We start from the raw sequence: 25,156 nt of genomic DNA, 5'->3' as shown, positions 1-25,156 counted from the left end.
TTGGACCAAACTCTTATGTGCATCTCCCTGCCAGGCCACAAGATACTTTAACTGAGCTGTTACATAAAATACTGACAAAAGTTGGGAACCACCAAATCCCACCCCCCCCACACGGCCTTTAAGCTGAAACACAGTCCATCTGCCCACCCTTTGGGATTTGCACCTTCAAATATACTAAAATACTCTCTGATGCAGAGACCGAAAGAAGGTGGCTGGCAATGTTATCAGGAGTGCAACAAATAAGTGTAACAGTTTAGGAAGCACCATCATTTTGATAGCTTGAACCTGACCCAGCCACGAGATGAGCAAGTGCTCCCATTTCTCCAAATCAGCCCAGAGCGAACACAAAAGAGAGGGATAATTTGTCTCAAACAGAGCTCCCCAGTGAGCCATGAGGTAAACACCAAAGTATTTCAAGGACTTGGAAGCCCACGGGAAAGGATAGGGTGACCGTATCCAAGAGACATCATCTAGAGCTAAAGAAATATTAAAAATCTCAGATTTGGTATAGTTAAATCTTAAACCCCGAGACATGACCATAGGACTCCAAGGTTTCCACCATTCCTGGGAGAAACTCAGGTGGCCCAAAATCAACAGATCATCATCCACAAATAATAAGATCTTATTCAAAAGTACTCCACCAAAAACACACCAAATGTCAGCCTGATTTCGAATCCTAGAGGAAAAGCGCAAGCGGAAGAACAAATGGCTAGAAAGGTAAGGAGGGGTGACAAAAATTTCTTCAGGTATATTAGTGAAAGGAGAATGACTAAAAAGGGAATTGTAAAAGATACTGCAAACCGCTGTGTAGATAATGATGAAGAAAAGGCAAATTTGCTAAATAGATACTTTTGTTCTGTTTTTACTGAAGAAAATCCGGGAGAAGGACCACGATGGACTGGCAAAAGTTCATTTGAGAATGGAGTGGATATAGCACCGTTCACGGAAGAGAGTGTGTATCAACAACTAGAAAAACTAAAGGTGGACAAAGCCATGGGACCGGATGGGATCCACCCCAGGATATTGAGGGAGCTCAGAGAGGTTCTGGCGGGTCCTCTTAAAGATTTGTTTAATAAATCCTTAGAAATGGGAGAGGTTCCGAGGGATTGGAGAACGGTGGAGGTGGTCCCTCTTCACAAAAGTGGTGATAGGGAAGAAGCTGGAAACTACAGGCCGGTAAGCCTCACTTCGATTATTGGAAAAGTAATGGAAGCGATGCTGAAGGAAAGGATAGTGAATTTCCTGGAAGAAAATGAGTTGCAAGATCCGAGACAACATGGTTTTACCAAAGGGAAATCGTGCCAAACGAATCTCATTGAATTCTTTGATTGGGTGACCGGAGAATTGAACCGTGGACGTGCTATAGACGTAATCTACTTAGATTTCAGCAAGGCTTTTGACACGGTTCCCCACAGGAGGCTCTTAAATAAACTGGATGGGCTGAAGATAGGACCCAAAGTGGTGAACTGGATTAGGAACTGGTTGACGGACAGGCGCCAGAGGGTGGTGGTGAATGGAGTTCGCTCGGAGGAGGGAAAGGTGAGTAGTGGAGTGCCTCAGGGATCGGTGCTGGGGCCGATTCTGTTCAATATATTTGTGAGTGACATTGCCGAAGGGTTAGAAGGTAAAGTTTGTCTATTTGCGGATGATACTAAGATTTGTAACACAGCGGACACCCCGGAGGGAGTGGAAAACATGAAAAAGGATCTGAAAAAACTAGAAGAATGGTCTAAGGTTTGGCAATTAAAATTCAATGCGAAGAAATGCAAAGTGATGCACTTAGGGAGTAGAAATCCAAGAGAGGCGTATGTGTTAGGCGGTGAGAGTCTGCTAGGTACGGATGGGGAGAGGGATCTTGGGGTGATAGTATCTGAGGATCTGAAGGCGATGAAACAGTGTGACAAGGCGGTGGCCGTAGCTAGAAGGTTACTAGGCTGTATAGAGAGAGGTGTGACCAGCAGAAGAAAAGAGGTGTTGATGCCCCTGTACAAGACGTTGGTGAGGCCCCACCTGGAGTATTGTGTTCAGTTTTGGAGGCCGTATCTTGCTAAGGATGTAAAAAGAATTGAAGCGGTGCAAAGAAAAGCTATGAGGATGGTATAGGATTTGCGTTACAAGACGTATGAGGAGAGACTTGCGGACCTGAACATGTATACCCTGGAGGAAAGGAGGAACAGGGGTGATATGATACAGACGTTCAAATATTTGAAAGGTATTAATCCGCAAACGAACCTTTTCCGGAGATGGGAAGGCGGTAGAACGAGAGGGCATGAAATGAGATTGAAGGGGGGCAGACTCAAGAAGAATGTCAGGAAGTATTTTTTCACGGAGAGGGTGGTAGATGCTTGGAATGCCCTCCTGCGGGAGGTGGTGGAGATGAAAACGGTAACGGAATTCAAACATGCGTGGGATAAACATAAAGGAATCCTGTGCAGAAGAAAGGGATCCTCAGAAGCTTAGCCTAGAATGGGTGGCAGAGCTGGTGGTTGGGAGGCGGGGCTACTGTGGGCAGACATATACGGTCTGTGCTGGGGCTGGTGGTTGGGAGGCGGGACTAGTGCTGGGCAGACTTATACGGTCTGTGCTGGGGCTGGTGGTTGGGCGGCGGGGATAGTGCTGGGCAGACTTATACGGTCTGTGCCAGAGCCGGTGGTGGGTGGCAGGGATAGTGCTGGGCAGACTTACACAGTCTGTGCCAGAGCTGGTGTTTGGGAGGCGGGGATAGTGCTGGGCAGACTTATACGGTCTGTGCCAGAGCTGGTGGTTGGGAGGCGGGGTTGGTGGTTGGGAGGCGGGGATAGGGCTGGCCAGACTTATACGGTCTGTGCACTGAAGAGGACAGTACAAATAAAAAAAGTAGCACATATGAATTTATCTTCTTGGGCAGACTGGATGGACCGTGCAGGTCTTTTTCTGCCGTCATCTACTATATTACTATGTCTGAAAAACATTCCTTTAAATATCTGAAATTTTTCCATAAATGTATCTTAAAAGTCCAGTCAAAAATATATAAAAACTTATAAATTCCAGCAGTATTGTCATGCCCCATCTTCATTCTCCGATGCTTAAAGCAACATTAAGGGGGTCTTTTACTAAGGCACGCTAGTGTTTTTAGCACGCGCTAAAAACAGATGCCAATGTATTCCTATGGGCGTCTCTAGCATTTAGCACACGCCTATTTTTAGCGCATGCTAAAAACAATAGCGCACCTTAGATATTTCATACAATTTTACAATTAAATTGTTTGAAGGGAAGCAGGAAACATTAAAACTTTTCCTTACAAGCATCAAATTACTGAAATGGAGAAATCAGGGGTTACCTGTTAATTATTTTTCCTTGAGTCCCTCCAAAACTGGTACCTGCACAGATTTCTGTGCAAATTCTGTGTTGCACAGAATTCCCCTAGAAGTAAAATTGCTCTGTCCACCAAAAACAGAGGAACCAGAAGGGGCAAGAGTGGGGATCACTCTTGCCTGAAAGAGGCCACAAGACCAGGACATTTAAAAGGTAGGCCAGGGGGGAATGCCACTATACCACCAGGGAACTTAAAGGTAGGCCCAAGCAGAGCCTTTCAGCGGTGGGAGAGCGGAGGGGTTGTGGCCGGGAGGGGTAGGGTAGTGGTGGCTCCTGCGAACCCACTCTCTGTCATGGAGGAGGCACCATTTTTTAGCCAAAACAAATGGTTTGGTGTCGGTCAAAACCAAGAACCCTGGTTTCACTTGCCCTCTGCATTTAGTAATGGAAGCTCCTCTGCATGCTGATTTTCAGGCACAGGCTGAGACAAAATGGTGGAGTTTCTCACCATAATTGAGTCTCTATGAAGATCGGGTCCTCTCTCCCCAATACTATCTTGAACCTCCTCAGCTGATTCCACAAATTCTCTGACTCTTCACAGGCTTCCAGGGTGTTGCAGATGAGTCACCTCTCACCACTGCATACACGGCAAACACCACCTGGCAATAGCCTTGCTCTGTAGCTTTCTCAGCCACGCATCAGTAGCTGCACTCAACCTATGCCACCATGCACCCACGAACATCTCCAAGAATGACTCCAAGCTCATTCCCTCCTGCCTCCCCCCACCAAGAGGTCTTACTGCAATTCCCAGTAGCCCCAAGCACAGCCCCCTCCCCCCACACCACAAAGGGTTTACTTTATTTTATCTTCTTTTTTTTATTTTAATTTGTTCTTGCCTATTTCTGTCTCTGAGGAAGCTCTCAAGTAACCCCTCCCAGGGGACCAGAGAACACAAGGAGGCATATTTTCAAAACACTTTGGGAGGCTAAGTTCCATAGGTTTCTATGGAACTTTGGGAGGCTAAGTGCTTTGAAAATGAGCCTGAAGGACAACTGGGAGCAGGGGTGGGCGAGACCCGGACCACCAGGGTTTTGCACCCCAGGCTCTGCAGATCAGCCCTATTGGTACTAGCCTCACATGTCATTCCCCAAGGGAAAAAAATCACAAATCCCTTCTGGGCCTCCTCACTCCTACCACGCTAATCTGGACCTCACAAGAGCTCACCTATCATCTATTGGAGGCTAAAACACTGGCTGGTTGTGGACTACACAGGAGCCTTTATAGGGTGAATGCATTGAACCAGTAGCTGTCAGACTCCATCTGGTGGCAGGAGAGAGTCTATCCATATCAATCAGTAAGTCCAAGTTTTCTTTTTTTCATTTGTGTCGCACAGTGATGGTTAATCCACATACTCTTTATACTTATGTTACTGATATAATCATCTTATTTTGAACCATAAAAATTCTGCTACAGTTCCATTTCACTTTTTCAAGCCCTAGCTTCATATTGTCATTTTGACTTTGCAGACAATCGTACCTTTTGACTATTCTGTCGCTTAATCCTCCCTGTGGATGTATGAGAGCAAAACCATTTTCGGATGCTACTGAAGAGATAGCACATGGTTTTGGGAGAAGGAATGACGTTGAAAGGTGGTGGTAATGTGCATTTGTCATCAAAGTAACTCAGCCACAACTTGGCACGGGCAAACTTCCACTCCTTGTCTTCATGATTCTAGGGTATCAGGAAGAGGTCATCATTTGCATGTTAAAAAAAAAAAAGTGTGCAGCAAACTAATATTTTACCACAGTACAGTTCACCTACAAACTCTATGACTAGTAGCGCTCTAGAAATGTTAAGTAGTAGTAGTAGTAGTATGACAGCATGCAAGGACTGAATCATAAATGTAAGTCAGCTTTTCTAGATAAAGAGATTTATATTTTTGACATAGAACTTTAATCTCATCATAATTGTAAAAGAAGATAGCAGAATAAGTAGTACATGCATGTTAAATCTGACCAAAAGAAAATAATTCAACAAAGTTCTTAATTCTTAAATATCTGCATTTGTTTAAATACATATTCACAGCAGAGTTTTAGGATAATCTGAGAACCCACTTACAGCGATCAACTGAAAACTTTTATGCAGCATTGCAACCAACAATTTAGTCAGAACTATCACGACCACAACATTATATGTGCCAACAATAACAGCTCCCACAAAGGACTGTAGTTCTTCACCATAGCTGATCCTGGTGACAAACAGTGCAATGTGTGCAAGGGAAAAGATGTACCAAAAGAGAGCGTAGCAAGTGCCGATGAACCTGTAGAAAGAGAAGACAAAATTAAAGCACTAGTAAACAGACTGCGCATGTAGTCCAAAGTAATCATCTAAAACAAATGTAAATTCGAAGTTTAAATATACTACTTTCACTCACTGTTTTGAATGGACTACTTTAATGTTAATTCTTAAAACATGCCACTTAATACTATTTATTTCCCTATGCACCACAGCCATCTGAGAAAAATGACCACTAAAACAATATATTGAAAAGGGAACAGAGAACATAAATTGTGATTCTATAGCGTCCCTCCAGACTGCACAGATGGGTTATGCATGTCTACCAGCAGATGAAGACCAAGAACCACTGAGTTTCAAGCAAGCCTATAAGTGAGCTGTGCAGTCTCTTGAAAATCAGTCTATTCTCAGCCTCAGCAGTGGTAAGCCGGTAGGGTGTAGGCCCTAAGGGAATTTTTCTATTTTTATGCCTTACTTGGTTGGGTGGGGTGCAAATATATATATATTTTAAATCCTCTCCATGTGTCTCTCCCTTCTGCTGAACTGGAGTAGAGGCTCACGAGGGTCTTTCGCCCCAGGGTGCTAGGGTCCCTCCCCGCCCCCCCTCCTCTCTGTTGCTCTTTTTTGAGAGAGCCTTTGTGGACTGGTGCCTTGGTTTGCCTTTCTGTCTGGTGGCAGACAGACGAGAGCTTGAGGGGTTTGCCTACAGTTAAATATTTTTAAAAAGCAAGGAAAGTGCTGTAGTATCTCACCGTTGTGTGGTCATTCCTTGCAACCTGCTCCTCACAGCGTTGTCGGGTTTTCTCCTGCTCCTTTATTTCCATTTTGGGGTTTGTCTCCTCACGGTCCTTTCTCCGGAGCTAAGTCCATGGTTCTCTGTGTGGTGGCTAGGCGTTCATTATGGCTGTGGGGCTGGACGGTGGATGCAGCTTCTAAATCTAAGCTTGGCAAGTTTCCTTTCTGTGGATCTTTTTTGTTTGGAGAGGAGTTCAACAAGCTGGTCAAGAATCTGAGGGTGACAAAGGTTTCCTCATCTCCCAGAGAACAAGCCTAAGGCAGATGGCAAAGGCTCTTCTGGTATATTTCATGAGGCTTGTTGGTATCACCACGAGAGAGGGGATGGTTTCCAACATACTAGTTTCTTTCAAAGTGCAGTCCTTTTGGGGAGGGGATCGGGTTTCCAGGCTCTCGCCTTTCACCCCTGGATGGGTTGCCCAATAACGGTGTAGGTGTCCAGCCTCCAATTTCTATGGGCGCCATTGTGCAACTTTTATCGAAGGTACACCCAGATTACCTCAGACTAATGGATGCTCAAGATTATTCAGAACAGTTACACCCTGGAGTTCCCATCATGCCCAGCAGAAGGTAAAAGCGGTCCGAGACACTTCAACAGCCGGTCCGTCTGCGAGCCGTGGTTTCAGTTCCAAGTAAGGAGAGAGGCAAAGGTCATTATTCCATTTACTTTGTGGTCCCCAAGAAGGCAGATCTTTCCAATCCATTCTGGACTTAAAGGGATGAATCGTGCCCTTTGAGTGCCCTCGTTTTGCTCAGAGACCTTCAAATCGTTCATTGTAGCAGTCCAGCCCAGAGACTTTCTCATGTCTCTGGATCTGAGGGAGGAATACCTGCACATTCCTATTCACCAGGTTCACCAGCAATTCCTTCACTTCACAGTTTTGAGGTGGCATTATCAGTTTTGTATGATCCCCTTTGGTTTAGCTACTGCTTCCACGTTTCCAAGATGATGGCAGTGGTGGCAGCAGCTCTTCGAAAAGAAGGTATCTTGGTTCACCCTTATCTGAATGACTGGCTTATCAGGGCAAAGTCCTTCCAGGGGAGTATCAGGATCACATCCAGAGTGGTGCAGGTCCTGGGCTGGGTTTTCAACTGCACTGGAGGTAGTGCAGTAGGCCAGGGCTCATATACCTCTTCAGGTGGTTCTTCTTTCCTAGTGATCCCCTAAGTCTGGCCTTTGAGGTCAGGGTTCCTCAGTGGGGGCTGGCAAGGTGCAGCCTGCGTTGGTGGCTAGTGGAGAGTCATCTTTCAGGGGGAACAAGTCTGAAACCCCCTCAATGGACCGTGGTAATGACAGGTGCCAGTCTCTCCAAACTGGATTGCTGTGATTCCTGGTGCACAAGTGAAGAGACTCCAAACATTACAGAATTTGGCTGCCTGATTTCTCTGCTTGGCTAAATGTGCGAGGCGAGTGGCTCAAGGCCAGAGGTCGACAGAAGAGGCCAGCTAGTCAATCAATGTGTTGGAGACCACGGCAATTCAGCTGGCATTGCTCTCGTTCCAGGATCTCCTCCGCAGCAAGGCTGTGTGGGTGCTGTTGGACAATGATACGGCGGTGGCTTATGTGAATTATCAAGTGGTCATGAGGAGTCAACCTGTAGCCTTGGAGGCAGCACTTCTCATATCCTGGGTGAAACATCATCTGGAGGCCCTTTCGGCCACGCACATGACAGATATGAGCAACGTGCAGGCAGAATTCTTCAGCAGAAATCTCTTGGATCCAGGAGACTGAGTCAGGTGGCCTTCGTCCTCATTGTGGACGAGTGGGGCCTTCCCATCATTGGCTTAATGGTGACCTCACGTAATACCAATGTTCCTTGATTCTTCAGCAGGAAGAGAGACTGCCTCATGGAAGATCTGGATGCTCTGGTACAGGTGTGGCCCGGGACAGGCCTTCTCTAGGCGTTTCCTCCATGGCCTCTGATAGGCAGAGTCATTCAGGAGATAGAGCATCATGAAGAACAAGTAGTCCTGATGACTCCAGATTGGCCAAGAAGACGGTAGTATGGGGAACTGGTGCGCCTTCTGGTGGAGGAGCCACTCCATCTACTTCGGGCAGAAGATCTGCTGTCTCAAGGACTGCTGTGCAGATGGCAGATCCAGCTCAGTTCTCACGTATGGCTTGGCTCTTGAGAGGGCACGTTTAAGAAAAAAAGGCTCTTGCATTCAAAGAAGCAGTCAACCTCCCTCGCTTATGTGCGCATGTGGCATATTTTTGAGGACTGGTGTGAAACCCATCAGGTTGAACCTTTCAAAGCGTCATTGCAGTAGATTCTAGATTTTTTGCAGGCTGGTTTGGACAAGGTTCTGGCTTTGTTTACTCTTAAGGTGCAGGTGGCGGCCCTGGCGTGTTTTTGGGGCCTCGTCCAGGGTAAATCTCTGGTGGCTTATCCTGATGTGGTGCATTTCCTTCGGAGAGTGAGAATGATTCGTCCTCCTGTCCGTCCATCTTGGAATTGAATCTGGTTTAGTCATCTTGGTGACGGCACCCTTTGAGCCTTGTCTGGTTGTACTCTGAACGATCCAACTTTGAAGACTGTTTTTCTGATGGCTTTGACTTTGGCGCACTAATTTCCAAGTTGCAGGCCCTTTCTGCTGTTTTTCATGGATAAGGTGGAGCTCAGATTAGTTCATTCCTTCCTCCCTAAGGTGGTGTCTGTTTCATGTCAATCACGGACCAGTGCTGGAAAAAGGCTAAATAGATAGACCACGTGACTCTTTTTCTTTGGCTTTCCTCTATTCATTCATTTAAATTGCTTGGCGTGACCAAACGGTTAAAACATATTTATTGTCTCGTGAATGTTAATCACTCACGTGATTATATGGATTTTTTTCTCTGTCTTCTAAAAAAATTTTTTTCTCTGTCTTCTATAGACCATTTTTAAGATCTCATCTGCAGATCTTTGGAATCTTTTATCTGTGTTTTGAGATTCCTTTGATGTGTTATATTCAATTTCAACTTGATTAATAAGGTTAGTTTTTTTCATTTAATTTTTCCTTTATCCCCATGTATGTATATTTCAATTAGTTTCTTTGTTTCATCATGTTTTTGCATTTTTTGCTTCTTTTTATTTATTTAATGTTCCTTTCCTGAGTATGTTCGTTTAACATATTATTTGGCATATATATATATATATATATATATATATATATATATATATATATATATACACATGTATAGTTCTCAATTGGCTTTATGCTAATAGAATTTTGCTTCTTGCATTTGTATGGTGGTTTTTTTTAATCTTTTTGATAATCTATATATGTTCCTCTTTCAGTATAATTTTTACTGTATATTATTATTATTTTTTTATGCTTAATTTATTTATTTACTGTATTGTTTGTTTATGTTTATAGACTCCTGATGTAGGCCTATTCAGCCAAAACACAACGTTGTGTCGAGTCATTTTTAATGTGTGATTGTTACATTACTATTTGTTTGGAAATTATTAAACTTTGGTTTTTTAAAAGATAATTTGGTTCCATTCTTTGGATAGCCTGGCTTATATTCCCACCTTTTTTATTTTTCATTTCACGCCTCTTGGGATCTATTGAGTTCTCCACTTTTTGTGGATTCTCTTTAGACTCATGTCAATCAATCAATTTCCCTGCTGGTGCTCAGCGAGCATGCCAGGTCAGAAGCGCAGAGGCATTTACATTGTTTGGATGTCCAGAGGATCCTCCATAAGTATCTGTGAGTTACTGAGGAGTGTCATCGGTCGGACAGGTTGTTCATGCTTCTTGGTGGTCCTATTAATGGGAAGGTGGCTTCCATGGCAACTACTGCTTGGTGGATTAAGGAAGCAGTGGTATTGGAATATTTGCTTAAGGGTAGGTCGATTCCATTATCCTTCAGGGCTCATTCTACCACAGCTCAAGTGGCTGTGTGGGCACAGCACTCTAGTTTTGCCTCTCCATATCTGTAAGGCAGCAGTTTGGTCTTCACTGCATTCGTTTGCGCATCACTACAGATTAGATGTGCAGGCTCATCAGGATGAGACACTTAGGGCAAGGATTTTGGAAGCAGGGCTTCAGGGGTCCCACCCTTAATGTCCACTGCTTTGGCACTTCCCATCTGTGTCAGTCTAGAGGGACGCTATGGAAGGAGAAATTAGATCTTACCTGCTAATTTGTTTTCCTTTAGTCCCTCTAGACTGACACAGAGCCCACTCTGTTAGACTTACTCTGCTGCTGTCTGTCTTCCCTCTGGCAATGGTTACTCTTGGTTCCCTTGCAGGCGTGTGAGCAGGGCTGTGAAGGGTTTTTGTTAAGATACTGGATGTGTAAAAAAAAGAAAATCAACTGCATGAATACATAAAGTGAATGTCAGGTCCACCTTGAGGGATGGTCCATGCTGCGCTGATATTTTATATCAGCTCTAGGCAGCAACAGAAACAGAGGTCTGGCTTCTTGGAGATGGGCACTGTTGCCTGAGAGGAATGAATGTATAGAGATTTTTTTTTTCTTTTTCTCTTTTTTTTGGGGAAGTTTTTCTGCTTTGCTATTCAAGAACTGATTTTCAAGGGACTGCAGAGCTCACTTATAGGCTTACTTGAAACTCAGTGGTTCTCAGTCTCCATCTGCTGGTAGACATGCATAAACATCTGTGCCTGTCTAGCAGAACTAAAGGAAAGCAAAATTAGCAGGTAAGATCTAATTTCTCCTTAATAATGTAAGCAGGGGCGTAGCCACGGGTGGGCCTGGGCCCACCCACTTTGGGCTCAGGCCCACCCAGCAACGGTGCACGCTGCAGGACTTCTTTCCCTCGGGCCCGCCCTCCCCTTTGGGCAGCACCGCAGTCTACATCAAAGCGGCACGGTACCGGGTCCATCCTGCCGCTACGCTGCTGCTCCGCTCCGTTGTCATCATCTTTGGCAGAGTTGTTAGTTCTTCTGCTGCTTATCTGCAGCGGATCCGCACGTTGCCAGGGCTGTCTGCTGCTCTAAGAGGCGGGGCCAGCGCAGAGGAAGCAGTCGCAGCAGCAGACAACACGCAGATTCGCTACAGATAAGCAGGCAGAAGAACTAACAACTCTGCTGTGCTGCGGAGCGGAGTGGAGGAAGAACATCTGCTACGTGGCGTCCCGTTGATCTCGCTGCTCCGCACCTCGCGACTCGCACCGCCCGCCTCTCACCTCTCCGTTGCTCCAGCCAGCGGCGCGAACCAGGAAGCACAGTAATCAGATGCTGCAGGCCCCGCAGTCACACGACCACGCGGTGCCCAGATCAGCCCCAGTCGAGACCGAAGGAGGAGTCAAGGTCCGACAGTGATCCGAGGCCCAGACCCTCCCAGACCTCCGGGGTGGAGAAAGCAGACAGCAGGAGTAGGACCAAGGGAAAGAAATGCTGCAACCAGCGTGTCAGTGAGAGGTGGCTGGGGAAAGGGAGGGAAACAAAACTGCAGCATGCTGGTGGGCGGGTGGTTTGTGTGTGTGTGTGTGTGTCTGGGGGTGGGGGTGGGAAAAGACAGGAGCACTGTTGGGATGAGGATGAGGGAGTGAAACAGGGTACAGCTAGGTGGGGGAGGGACGGAGAGATGCTGCAAGGGGAAAGAGAGGGAGAATTGTTGGATATGGGTGGGATGGGGAGAGGGAGGGAAAGGGCATGAGAGAAAAAAACGTGTTGGACATGGCAGTGGAAGGGAGGGAGCGATGAGAGGGGAAATGTTGAACATGGCATTGAGGTGAGGGAAAGAAGGATGGAGAGATGGTGGTGGGTGTGGGAGGGGGGTAGAGAGATGTTAAAGCAGGGGCTCAAGGCAGGGAGAGGGAGAAAAGTTGGACATGAAGGTGGAGAAGAGGAGAGGAAAGGAGAGATGCACAAGTGGGGGAGGGGAGAAAGAGGGAAGATGGATCCAGGGAGAGAAGATAGACAATGGATGGTAGGGAAGAGAAAGGGGAAAATGCTGTACAATGGGGGAGGGGAGAGAGATGGGACAAGAAGATGCTGGTGGTGGGAGGTAAAAGGGATAGGGAAATATCAGGCTACAAGGGTGAGGAGGGTAGAAAGAGGGAACAGATGCTGGACTGGAAGGGTGGAGGGAGGGAGACACTGGGAATGGGGAAGAGGCCCAGGGAGTGGAGATGGCAAGGAAAAAATGAGAGAATAGTGATCACAGGGGGTAGAAATATGGTAATGGCGCGTAGATGGAAGGGAATGGGAGAGCTAGTGGGTGAAAGGAGATGGAAATGTAATAGATATCTGAAAAGTAAAAAGACAGAAAAGATTTAGAAAGAGGATGAAATTTGTGTGTACAGAGGCAGGAAAGAGCTAAAATGGAAGGATCAATATTTCAGAGGTAGGTGTAGAGAGGAAATAAAACAACAGGAGAAAAAAGACAAATGGTCAACCGCTTGAAGAATTAGCAGAAGACAGACAGGAAAGCGGGAAAGAGAAATTGGAACCAACACGATGGAAAAATAAAATGTCTAGACAATAAAGGTAGGAAAATCATTTTACTTTGAATGTTTCAAATGGAATATGTTAACTTTGGGAAATGTGCATAGCGGATGTCTTTTTATTGTGTTAAGTAGAAAAGGAAATGTGCTTTTGTTTTGTTTTGGGTTTTTTTTCTCCAGTGTTGCAGTACATGCTGAGGTTCCCAGTTCAATTTTGTCTATATATTTTTATTTCTAATTTGTGAGGGTCTGTCAGTGTGACTTTAACTGCAGATGAGGAGATTGGAGAGGAGAGGGAATTGGGGGAGGAGCTTCATTTTCTGCCCTGGTCACCAGCATGGCTAACGGCAGCCCTGACCCTTGCTGTAGCTAGTGGGGATTCCCAAACCCTACTAGCTGGGGTCTCTTCTGAAGCTGGCCAGAGATGCCTTCTTCTACTGAGCTTGGCAGATGGGGGCAGCATCCTGGAACCACTGACAACTAAGCATGTATGGGGTGCTGGCATCAGTGGCTCGAGGAGTTGCTGCTGCCTACTGGGCTTGGTGGAGAGGAGTTCTGGCCATCTTTACTGGAGGCCTTCAGCTGACAGAGATTGGGGATCCTCATCTGCTAAAGTATTTATATTTTGAATTGGGAAGTGCTGGGGGAGTGAGAAAATTTTGTGCCCACCCACTCTGTGCTCAGGCCCACCCAAAATTGGCTGTCTGGCTACGCCACTGAATGTAAGCAAAAGATAGCTTAAGTAGCACCCAGTCTTACTACTTTTTCTATAATGAAAATGTGCAAAACACCAAAAAAAAAGTACGAGTGAAATGTGTCATTGTTCTGCTGTTCACAGAAGATTCCTTCGCAGTCCTTTGTTTCCTGGGTAGTATATCCTTTGTCATACAGCTGGGTCAAACCAATGATGAATGAGAAGAAAACCAGAAGGAACATCCCCAGGAACTTTCCAAAGTCTTGCAGCATCTGCCCCATTGAAATCTGTAAAATGCAAGAAATTTTCATAATTATTCAGCTTTTTTTCTTTCCCCTCCTAAAGGAGTAAAACATATTATCTGATAATTATTCTTATAGATCTAAGCCCCTATTCAGAGAAATATGTGTTTGTCTAAAGTATTGTACTTGAGAGTAATTTTGTGGAAATGGACCAAATATTTTCCACTGCTAACTGTGAAACCCAAGTCTGTTCAAGATGGATTGTCATAAATGTGAAAATGGTGTAATCAACAGACAGAGAATGAAATAACAGACTGAATTCACACCTGTTCAAGACAATCCACAATGTATTACTACAACTTTGTCAAATAGTTATAAATATGCCCAAACTTCAAAGAGGTCTTGGGAAACATATTTCTTGGATTCCAGCTACTAATATATCATTAAACATTAGCATTAAAAACCAAATACAGCTTAATGTGCGTTCACAAAAAAGTTAAGATGCATAATGATTTAGCATGTTCATGAGCATGCTATTATACATTTTTTACATTTTTATTATGTATAGAAAGAAAAATTAATTGGCTAAATACCACGGGCATGTTAAACTGGAATGGGAGAGCTAACACGGTCCACAAAGGACAGCAGAAATTCAGGAGAGAGAAAACCTGTGAGGCATATGGGACCTCTAATTCATGCGCAGCACAGAACCAAATTCAGCAAATCAAGATGGATTTCTACATAAGGATTCACTACTGCAGTCCTGGTATCTAGGACAAAGGTGAATTAAGACATACTGCTCTCATGTTTATTCCTTGCCATGGGCTGGTTCTATCCATCCAATCTGTTGCTGTCAGTAGACAAACATGATCTCTACAAAGCTCCTACTTAAACTAACACATGGCATTCCAGTGAAGGTTTGTCGTCATGAGTACATCAGTGGCATGGTTCCTTGGTGACCCACATTGAGAAAGACTTACTCGGATTGGCTATGTCAGCATGATGAACGTATTAGGAATTATTAGGTATTAAAAGAATGGAAAACAAAAATAAGAGTGTTATAATGCCTTTGTATCGCTCCATGATGCGACAGTACCTCGAATACTGTGTGCAATTCTGGTCACCGCATCTCAAAAAAGATATAGTGGAATTAGAAAAGGTACAGAGAAGGGCGACGAAAATGATAAAGGGGATGGGATGACTTCCCTATGAAGAAAGGCTAAAGCAGCTAGGGCTCTTCAGCTTGGAGAAAAGATGGCTGAGGGGAGATATGACAGACATCTATAAAATAATGAGTGGAGTGGAACAAGTAGACGTGAATCGCTTGTTTACTGTTTCCAAAAACTAGGAGGCACGCAATGAAGCTACAAAGTACTAAATTTAAAACAAATCAGAGAAAATATTTCTTCACTCAACGTGTAATTGAACTCTGAAATTGTTTGCCAGAGAATGTGGTAAAGGCTGTTAGCTTAGCAGGGTTTACAAAAGGTTTGGATAACTTCCTAAAAGAAAAGTTCATAAGCTATTATTAAGATGGACTTGGGGAAAATCCACTGCTTATTCTAGGATAAGCAGCATAACATGTATTGTACTGTTTTGGGATCTTGCCAGGTACTTGTATAATCTGGTTTGGCCACTGTTGGAAACAGGATGCTGGGCTTGATGGACCTTTGATCTGTCCCAGTATGGCAACGCTTATGTTCATGTCATCAATGGCAGAGATAGTATGGAGACCATGAGGCGTATTTTCAAAGCATAGACTTATAAAGATACATGGAGGGGCATAATCGAACAAAAACGTCTATCTCCATGGGCGTTTATCTCCGAGAACGGGTCCGTGAAGGGGCGGACCGAACCGTATTTTTGAAAAAAAATAGACGTCCATGTTTTATTCGACAATTTGTGAGCTGGGCATTTTTGCTTTTCAGCGATAATGGAAAATGAAAGCGCCCAGCTCAAAAACGAATAAATCCAAGGCATTTGTTCGTGGGAGGGGCCAGGATTCGTAGTGCACTGGTCCCCCTCACATGCCAGGACACCAATCGGGCACCCTAGGGGGCACTTTTACAAAAACAAAAAAAAAGGTAAAAGAGCTCCCAGGTGCATAGCACCCTTCCCTTGTGTGTTGAGCCCCCCAAATCCCCCTGCCCACAAGTCTACACCATTACTATAGCCCTAAGGGGTGAAGGGGGCACCTACATGTGGGTACAGTGGGTTTGGGGGGGTTGGACGACTAAGTATTAAGCAGCACAATTGTAACAGGTAGGGGGAGATGGGCCTGGGTCCACCTGCCTGAAGTCCACTGCACTCCCTAACAACTGCTCCAGGGACCTGCATACTGCTGCCAGGGAGGTGGGTATGGCATTTGAGGGTGAAAATAAAAGGTTGTGAAACATCATTTTTTGTGGTGGGAGGGGGTTAGTGACCACTGGGGGAGTCAGGGGAGGTCATCCCCGATTCCCTCTGGTGGTAATCTGGTCATTTAGGGCACTTTTTGGGGCCTTATTCGTGAACAGGGTCCAGGAAAAGTGCCCTAAATTCTAGCTACAAACACATACTTTTTTCCATTAACGGCGAAAGGCGCCCATCTCTGTTCGGGTGATAACCATGCCCCAGTCCCGCCTTCACCACGCCTCCGACATGCCCCCGTCAACTTCCACGATGGAGTGCAGTTGAAAACGTCCAAGTTTGGCTTTCGATTATACCATGTTATTCGTTTTTGTGAAATAAACGTCCATCTCCCGATTTAGGTCGGAACTTGGGCATTTTTCTCGTTCGATTATAAGCAGGATAGTAACCTATGGAACTCTGTAAGTCTAAGTGCTTTGAAAATGAGCCCCCATGTGTTCAGCCATGGAACTGAAAGAAAAGGAGGATGGCTGGGAGACAGAATGGACAGACAGACACACACACTTGCTTCTTATCTTTTTTTCAAGAAACTTTCTGAGAAGAACTTTCTCTTGCCTTCACGCTCACTCGCTCATCCTCCCCCCGGGATTCCTGTGGCATGTTAGTGAGTTAAAGCCAAAAGGGGTTACATTGTCTGGAGGGTTCGCAGTATCTGGAGAAAGCCACAGCTGCACTGGACTGTAAGATGTTTATATTTCTTCTACTACTTGGGCTATATTAAAAGCAATTTATTGCGTGTAAGTGTGAGCTGAGCCAACAATTGATATCTTGTCTAATTGTTCTGTTTTTGCTGTTGTTGATCTTATGCTTAGCTATAGGAAATACCAGCCTAATTAATAGGAACCCGTGTTATATTAGTATTTACTAAGGACTACTACTACTACTTAGCATTTCTATAGCGCTGCCAGGGTTACGCAGCGCTGTACAAGTTTAGACAAGGGGAAGGACAGTCCCTGCTCAAGAGAGCTTACAATCTAAAGGTAATAAGCTATGTAGTCAGTGTAGGTATCAGGAATGGGGAAGGTGGTTAGGCGCCAAAAGCAAGGGAGAAGAGATGGGCCTTGAGTAAGGACTTGAAAATGGGCAGGGAGGGTGCACGGCGTATGGGCTCAGGAAGTCTGTTCCAGGCATAAGGTGAAGCGAGGCAGAAGGGGCGGAGTCTGGAGATAGCGGTGGTGGAGAAGGGTACAGATAGGAGTGATTTGTCCTGAGAGCGGAGGTTACGGGTGGGAACATACGGGGAGAGGAGGGTAGAGAGGTAATGGGGGGCTGCAGATTGAGTGCACTTGAAGGTCAATAGGAGAAGCTTGAATTGTATACGGTAGCGGATCGGGAGCCAGTGAAGCGACTTGAGGAGAGGGGTGATATGAGAGTATCGGTTCACGCGGTAGATAAGACGTGCGGCGGAGTTTTGGACAGATTGAAGGGGGGATAGGTGGCTAAGCGGGAGGCCAGCGAGGAGAAGGTTGCAATAGTCAAGACGAGAGGTAACGAGCGAGTGGACGAGGGTTCGGGTGGTCTGTTCAGAAAGGAATGGGCGAATTTTGCTAATATTATAGAGAAAGAAGCGACAGGTCTTAGCTGTCTGCTGGATATGGGCAGAGAAGGAGAGGGAGGAGTCAAAAATGACTCCGAGATTGCGGGCTGAAGTGACAGGGAGGATGAGGGCGTTGTCAACAGAGACGGAAAGTGGGGGAAGAGGAGAAGAGGGTTTGGGTGGAAAGACGAGGAGCTCAGTCTTAGCCATGTTCAGTTTCAGATGCCGGTTGGACATCCAGGCAGCGATGTCGGAAAGGCAGGCCGAAACTTTGGCCTGGGTTTCGACTGTGATGTCGGGAGTGGAGAGGTAAAGCTGGGTGTCATCAGCATAGAGATGGTACTGGAATCCATGTGATGAGATCAACGAGCCCAGGGAAGAGGTGTATATCGAGAAAAGAAGCGGTCCAAGGACAGATCCTTGAGGGACCCCGACAGAGAGCGGGACGGGGGTGGAAGAAGAGCCATTAGAAAATACTCTGAAGGTGCGTTGGGAAAGATACGAGGAGAACCAGGAAAGGACGGAGCCCTGGAATCCAAATGAGGACAGTGTGTCGAGAAGTAACTTATGATTGACGGTGTCAAAGGCGGCAGATAGGTCGAGGAGGATGAGGATGGAATAGTGACCTTTGGATTTGGCAAGGAACAGGAGCTCAGAGAGGTTCTGGTGGGTCCTCTTAAAGATTTGTTTAATAAATCCTTGGAGACGGGAGAGGTTCCGTGGGATTGGAGAACGTCGGATGTGGTTCCTCTTCACAAAAGTGGTGATAGGGAAGAAGCTGGAAACTACAGGCCGGTAAGCCTCACTTCAGTTATTGGAAAAGAAATGGAAGCAATGCTGAAGGAAAGGATAGTGAATTTCCTGGAAGCCAATAAGTTGCAAGATCCGAGACAACATGGTTTTACCAAAGGTAAATCGTGCCAAATGAATCTCATTGAATTCTTTGACTGGGTGACCGGAGAATTGAATCAGGGACGTGCTATAGACGTAATCTACTTAGATTTCAGCAAAGTTTTTGACACGGTTCCCCACAGGAGGCTCTTGAATAAACTTGATGGGCTGAAGATAGGACCTGACGTGGTGAACTGGATTAGAAACTGGTTGACGGACAGAAGCCAGAGGGTGGTGATTAATGGAATTCGCGCGGATGAGGGAAAGGTGAGTAGTGGAGTGCCTCAGGGATCTGTGCTGGGGCCAATTCTGTTCAATACATTTGTGAGTGACATTGTCAAAGAGTTAGAAGGTAAAGTTTGCCTTTTTGCGGATGATACTAAGATTTGTAACAGAGTGGACACCCGGGAGGCAGTGGAAAACATGAAAAAGGATCTGCGGAAGCTAGAAGACTGATCTAAGGTGTGGCAATTAAAATTCAATGTGAAGAAATGCAAAGTGATGCACTTATTAGAAATCCACAGGAGACGTATGTGTTAAGCAGTGAGAGTCTGATATATATGGACTGGGAGAGGGATCTTGGGGTGATAGTATCTGAGGATCTGAAGGCGACGAAACAGTGTGACAAGGCGGTGGTCGTAGCTAGACGGTTGCTAGGCTGTATAGAGAGAGGTGTGACCAGCAGAAGAAAAGAGGTTTTAATGCCCCTGTATAAGTCGTTGGTGAGGCCCCACCTGGAGTATTGTGTTCAGTTTTGGAGGCCGTATCTTGCTAAGGATGTAAAAAGAATTGAAGCGGTGCAAAGAAAAGGTACGAGAATGGTATGGGATTTGCGTTACAAGACGTATGAGGAGAGACTTGCTGACCTGAACATGTATACCCTGGAGGAAAGGAGAAGCAGGGGTGATATGATACAGACGTTCAAATATTTGAAAGGTATTAATCCGCAAACGAACCTTTTCCGGAGATGGGAAAGCGGTAGAACTAGAGGACATGAAATGAGATTGAAGGGGGGGCGGATTCAAGAAAAATGTGAGGAAGTATTTTTTTCACGGAGAGAGTGGTGGATACTTGGAATGCCCTCCCGTGGGAGATGGTGGAGATGAAAACGGTAACGGAATTCAAACATGCATGGGATAAACATAAAGGAATCCTGTTCAGAAGGAATGGATTCTCAGAAGCTTAGCCGAGATTGGGTGGCAGAGCCGGTGGGGGGAGGTGGGGCTGGTGGTTGGGAGGTGGGGCTAGTGCTGGGCAAGACTTCTACGGTCAGTGCCCTGAAAATGGCACATATAAATCAAGGTAAGGGATAAACAAAAAGTAGCACATATGAGTTTATCTTGTTGGGCAGACTGGATGGACCATGCAGGTCTTTTTCTGCCATCATCTACTATGTTACTATCCAGCTTATTTTCGAAAGAGATCGCCGGCCATCTTCCGACACAAATCGGGAGATGGGCGGCCATCTCATAAACCCGGCCAAATCGGTATAATGAAAAGTCGATTTTGGCCTGCTCCAACTGCTTTCCGTTGCAGAGCCGGTCAAAGTTAAACAGGGTGTTTTGTAAGGGTATGGAAGGCGGGACGGGGGCGTGGTTATGAGATGGCCGGCTTCGGCCGATAATGGAAAAAAGATGGCCGGCTCTGACGAGCACTTAGCCGGCTTCACTTGGTCCATTTATTTTTAGGACCAAGCCTCAAAAAAGTGCCCCAATTGACTAGATGACCACCGGAGGGAATCGGGGATGACCTCCCCTTACTCCCCCAGTGGTCACCAACCCCCTCCCACCCCAAAAAAAAATTTTTACAAAACATTTTTTTGCCAGCCTCTATGACAGCCTGAAATGTCATACCCAGCTCCATCACAGCAGTATGCAGATCCCTGGAGCAGTTTTTTGTAGGTGCAGTGCACTTCAGGCATGTGGACCCAGGCCAATCCTCCCCCCTACCTGTTACACTTGTGGTGGTAAATGGTAGCCCTCCAAACCCCCTCCAAAACCCACTGTACCTACATATGTAGGTGCCTCCCTTCACCCCTTAGGGCTATGGTAGTGGTGTACAGTTGTGCAGAGTGGGTTTTGGGGGGGATTTGGGGGGCTCAGCACCCAAGGTAAGGGAGCTATGCACCTGGGAGAAACTTTTGAAGTCCACTGCAGTGCCCCCCTAGGGTGCCCGGTTGGTGTCCTGGCATGTGAGGGGGACCAGTGCACTACAAATGCTGGCTCCTCCCACGACCAAATGCCTTGGATTTGGCCGGGTTTGAGATGGCTGGCTTCAGTTTCCAATATCAGTGAAAACCGATGCCGGCCATCTGAAACCCACCCATCTCTGACATTTGGCTGGCCCCAACCGTATTATCGAAACAAAAGATAGCCAGCCATTTTTTTCGATAATACGGTCGGGGACAGCTCTTTACGGCGCCGCCCATATAGATGTCCGGCGCCGTTCGATTATGCCCCTCCACGTTACTAGCTAAGATAATATAAACTTTTACATTTATACAGATGATATCCTTTTGGGTTTCCCCTTTTCCCCCCACCAGATTCATCTTTCCAAGGTTCAGCATTGCCTCCATTCTACTCAATCCTGCTTCTGTGCTCATAAATTATCCTTAATCTGGACAAGACTATTGCCTATTGGATCACTGGACCTCTTCCGGTTCTTCCGTTTCCTCTCACACTTTTTGATAATCCCCTACTTCCGGTTGAGTCTTTCCGATACCTCGGGGTCATCCTCAATTGACCCGCACATTTCTTCTGTTGTGAAATCCAGTTTTTGCTCTCTCCGTAAACTTTGCTTTATTTGCTCCTTTTTTGACTTTGCTTCTCTACACACTCTGGTACACGCCTTTATAATCTCCAAACTGGATTGCTGTAATTCTGTCTTTGCAGGTATTCTTGGTGCACAATTGAAGAGACTCCAACCATTACTAAATTTGGCTGCCTGTTTTCTCTGCTTGGCTAAATGTTTTCACCATGTTACACTACTATTTTTGCACTTCCACTTGTTGCTCTTTCCTTATAGGGCTTTTTTTTTTTTTTTTTTAAAGATTGTCTGGTTCACAGAGCATATCATACTGGTTCTCTCTTCTCTGACTATTCCACATGCTCCCTCTAGACAACTGTGATCATTGTTTTCCCACTGGTTAGATCTTCCTGCTCCTAAGTTGGCCCACCTTAAATCTATCTGGCACACTGTTTTTTACTTTTTGGGTCCAAAACTTTGGAACAACCTTCCTTTGTCTTTACAATCTGAACCCTCATTTAATACCTTCAAGTCCCTCCTTAAATCTTTGTATTTCTCTCGAGTTTTTGGCACCCAGCAATAGCGAGTTCTCTTTGTTTCAGGGATTATTTAATTTTGTATGAATGGTCTTGGATTGTTTGCCTCTTTCCTATCTTAATGGAATTCCTTTCATGTTTTATCTATGTTCTTTTAATTATGTATTGTAAACCACCCTAAACTGATTATCTAGAGAGGGCAGTATACCAAGTTTTAATAAACGTAATACAAACTGCTATATTTTTCCAGAAACTTAGTATCAGTCTCTGTTGTCAGCATATCAGGAAGGACTATTTGGACCTAGGCTGGAGAATAGGTCTGAAAACTACCTCTGGACATCTGGCGAGCTACAACCAGAACTCTATTCTTCCTACAAACCGACATGAATATGTATTTAAAATCATTTGTCATCTGAGTCAGTAAGTCTTCAAAAATTGGTGAGAGGATATGATTTAGAAGACAGCATGAATGGTGACAACTTGTACAGAAATCTAGTCGCTCTAAGAAGGAAATTGGCATTTGACCATTCCTCTATGACCACCTCTAATGCAAGCACTTCAACAGCTAGACTACACACTGTGCTAGTGCCTCAAAGCTATAAGAAATGAGCTATGTACTCAATCCCCCCCTGTGCTAGTGCCTCAAAGCTATAAGAAATGAGCTATGTACTCAATCCCCCCTCCCAAAAAAAAACTAAGAACAGATAGTTCATAGATGCTTTTGTGGCTCAGACTGCTACTCAGTTTCAAACATCTGAATACCTTTATCTTTGACCACACTAACAATGTCAATGACAGCTAACTTTTGTTCTCTTAACCTACTGCTTGAAAATACACTTGTCTTTTGCAAATAAAGACAAATGCATTTTCAAGTGGTCTCTCTGTCATTCTCCCTTCTATTTCCCCCTGTCCTGCCGGCACCCTGCACATTGTTTTCCTTGTAGATGAGAAGGCGAAGACTGGGTGAGCCTACTAGCTAGTCACTTATCCTTGATAGCAGGCTCCTAGCTTTGTGACTAGCCAGACATTGAGATTGGTCTCCCCACAAAATCTGGTATTCATGGTCAAGCTTCTTAAAGCTAGCAATGCACAGAGGTCAGACTAATGACAATTACAGTAATGATCTTGACAATGATGGCAACACTTTGGGGACTGTTTACATGCCATTATAAAACCTCTGTGCACAGTATATTGTGAGGTATGGAGCTGTTTTGTTTAAAAAGATGTTATGGGGATAATTCTATAAAGGGCACTAAAATTTAGGTGCCAAAAATCTGTGCGCTATGGCATTTGGGCACACAAATTCCATTATAGGATAGCATATAAGTCGGCATTTGTGCACCATCACTTACGCCATACACAAGACAGGTGTAAATGCGTACCTAAATGTTGGCACTTTTGTGTGCAACTTACAATATTCTTTAAGTTTTGAGCATAAATATATGACCCTGCCCAGGGCCTGCTCACATGAATGCCCCCATGCAGCTATTCACTATAGCACTTCAACACTGACATATCACATCATACTGAAATGCAACTATCTGAACTTGGTGGCCTGATTTTGGAAAATACTGTATGAATAATCTCTCTAGCTGATGGTGACTATAAGTACCATTGGAAGTCTAATTTAGAATTCTGACAGTTATTCAAATCAAAACTATGTGGGGAAAAATAATTGGGAAGTTTACCTAACAAGTCCAAATGATACATCTAGAACTTAAAATCGAAACAATATATCAGCAATGAACACGGATATGTGATTTCTTCTTTTTATTTGTAGATATTTAAATTCCCTTTTGAACAAGATGTAGTAATAATTTCCTTTGGCTCTTCTACCATGCTATAACTTGCTATGTGTCACCGCCTGTGTTTCTATGCCTGTAACTTTAGAGCCAATTAATAATTTACACAATTGGTGAAAGTAAAGCAGCAGCATTTATAATTTACCTGCAGTGGCCCCAAGATAGAACTAGTTGTGTACATAAAGAAGAGTCTTAGGTAGCTGAGAACATTACCAAAGGCAAAAAGACCTTCAGCTACTAGAGTTGGATGGAACGCATCCCAGTCCTTCCTGTCTGAAATGTGATGATGCTAGAAAAAGAATTAAAAGAAAATATCAGCAAACTACTATGATAACAGGAAGACATTCAAAACTATCCCTACTACTTTTTTTTAAATAGTACAGAAAAGCTAGCATAATTAGCTAATAAACATTCCAAAATGTGCACCTGTTTATGAAAAAAATGGAAATAAAACCAACAAAATAATTTGAGATATTCACTTACTCCATTAAAAAAGAAACATTTCTTAATTAGCTTCCACAAGCTCCCTTCAGCAGATCAAAATAGAAACAGCAGGTAAAAGAATCTGATAATGAGTGAGAAAATTCAGATCCTGTTAACTCTAAGTCTGTTTTGAAAGATCCTATTCAGAAGGTCACCAATGCATGCGGTATATAATAAAATATTGCAAGCTATCAAAGCAGTGTACATTCAGGTACAATAGGTATTTTTCCATCCCTGGAGGGCTCATAATCTGAGTCTGCATCTGAGGCAATGGAGGGTTAAGTGACTTGCTCAAGATAACAAATGAACTGCAGTAAGGTATGAACTGGGCTCCCCTGGTTCTCAGCCCACTGCTCCAACCTTTCAGCTACTCCTCCACTCACCAGTAGACTGGTCCCAAATTCCTTTCCAGAGAGAGTTCTGAGAAAAGAGGAAGCCTCACTGGGTATGTGAAGGTAAAATTATGTATAATCATACCTGATAATTTTCTTTCCATTAATCATAGCTGATCAATCCATAGACTGGTGGGTTGTGTCCATCTACCAGCAGGTGGAGATAGAGAGCAAACTTTTGCCTCCCTATATGTGGTCATGTGCTGCCGGAAACTCCTCAGTATGTCGATATCAAAGCTCCATCCGCAGGACTCAGCACTTAGAGAATTACACCCACGAAGGGACACTCTGCCCAGCTCACCACCGCCGAAACGGGGGAGGGGAATTAACCCAGCTCATCCCCACACAAGTGGAGGAGGGGAATCCGTCCAGCTCATCCCCGCGGAGCGGGGGAGGGACACCACACCCGCCGATGCGGGGGGATCTGGCTTATCCTGCAACCGCAACCGCGGGAGGAGCTGACTGACCCTAACACCGCCGAAGCGGGAGGGGTACACAGCTGCCCTACAGCCGCACGAAGCGGGAGGGAGTGCCGGCAGAATTTATGTCTCAATCCAGCCCCGTAAAACGGAGGGGAGAGGAATGCAGCAGCTCACTGTAACACAAACTCGTCTCAACTCTTGAAGAATCCAAGTGAAAGAAGA

General features: G+C 45.0%; 1 protein-coding gene across 2 annotated transcripts in view; it reads right to left on the bottom strand.

Annotated features, from left to right (window-relative positions):
- The window catches only part of TRPC1 (transient receptor potential cation channel subfamily C member 1), a 136,149-nt gene that overhangs the window by 11,104 nt on the left and 99,889 nt on the right, over positions 1-25,156 (bottom strand). The window contains exons 9-12 of one of the 2 annotated variants that reach the window (XM_030216470.1): positions 23,783-23,926; positions 13,587-13,762; positions 5,413-5,614; positions 4,831-5,025 (exon numbers count right to left, since the gene is read on the bottom strand). In XM_030216470.1, the coding sequence (XP_030072330.1) occupies positions 4,831-5,025; positions 5,413-5,614; positions 13,587-13,762; positions 23,783-23,926 (717 nt within the window). Of the gene's footprint in view, positions 1-4,830; positions 5,026-5,412; positions 5,615-13,540; positions 13,763-23,782; positions 23,927-25,156 lie in introns of those variants that run through there. The other variant, XM_030216471.1, reaches the window with a different exon arrangement.

The sequence above is a fragment of the Microcaecilia unicolor genome, chromosome 10, assembly GCF_901765095.1.
Source record: "Microcaecilia unicolor chromosome 10, aMicUni1.1, whole genome shotgun sequence".
Taxonomy (NCBI): Eukaryota; Metazoa; Chordata; class Amphibia; order Gymnophiona; family Siphonopidae; genus Microcaecilia; species Microcaecilia unicolor.
The sequence above is the reverse complement of the archived record's forward strand: the minus strand, read 5'-3'. Positions and strand labels throughout refer to the sequence as shown.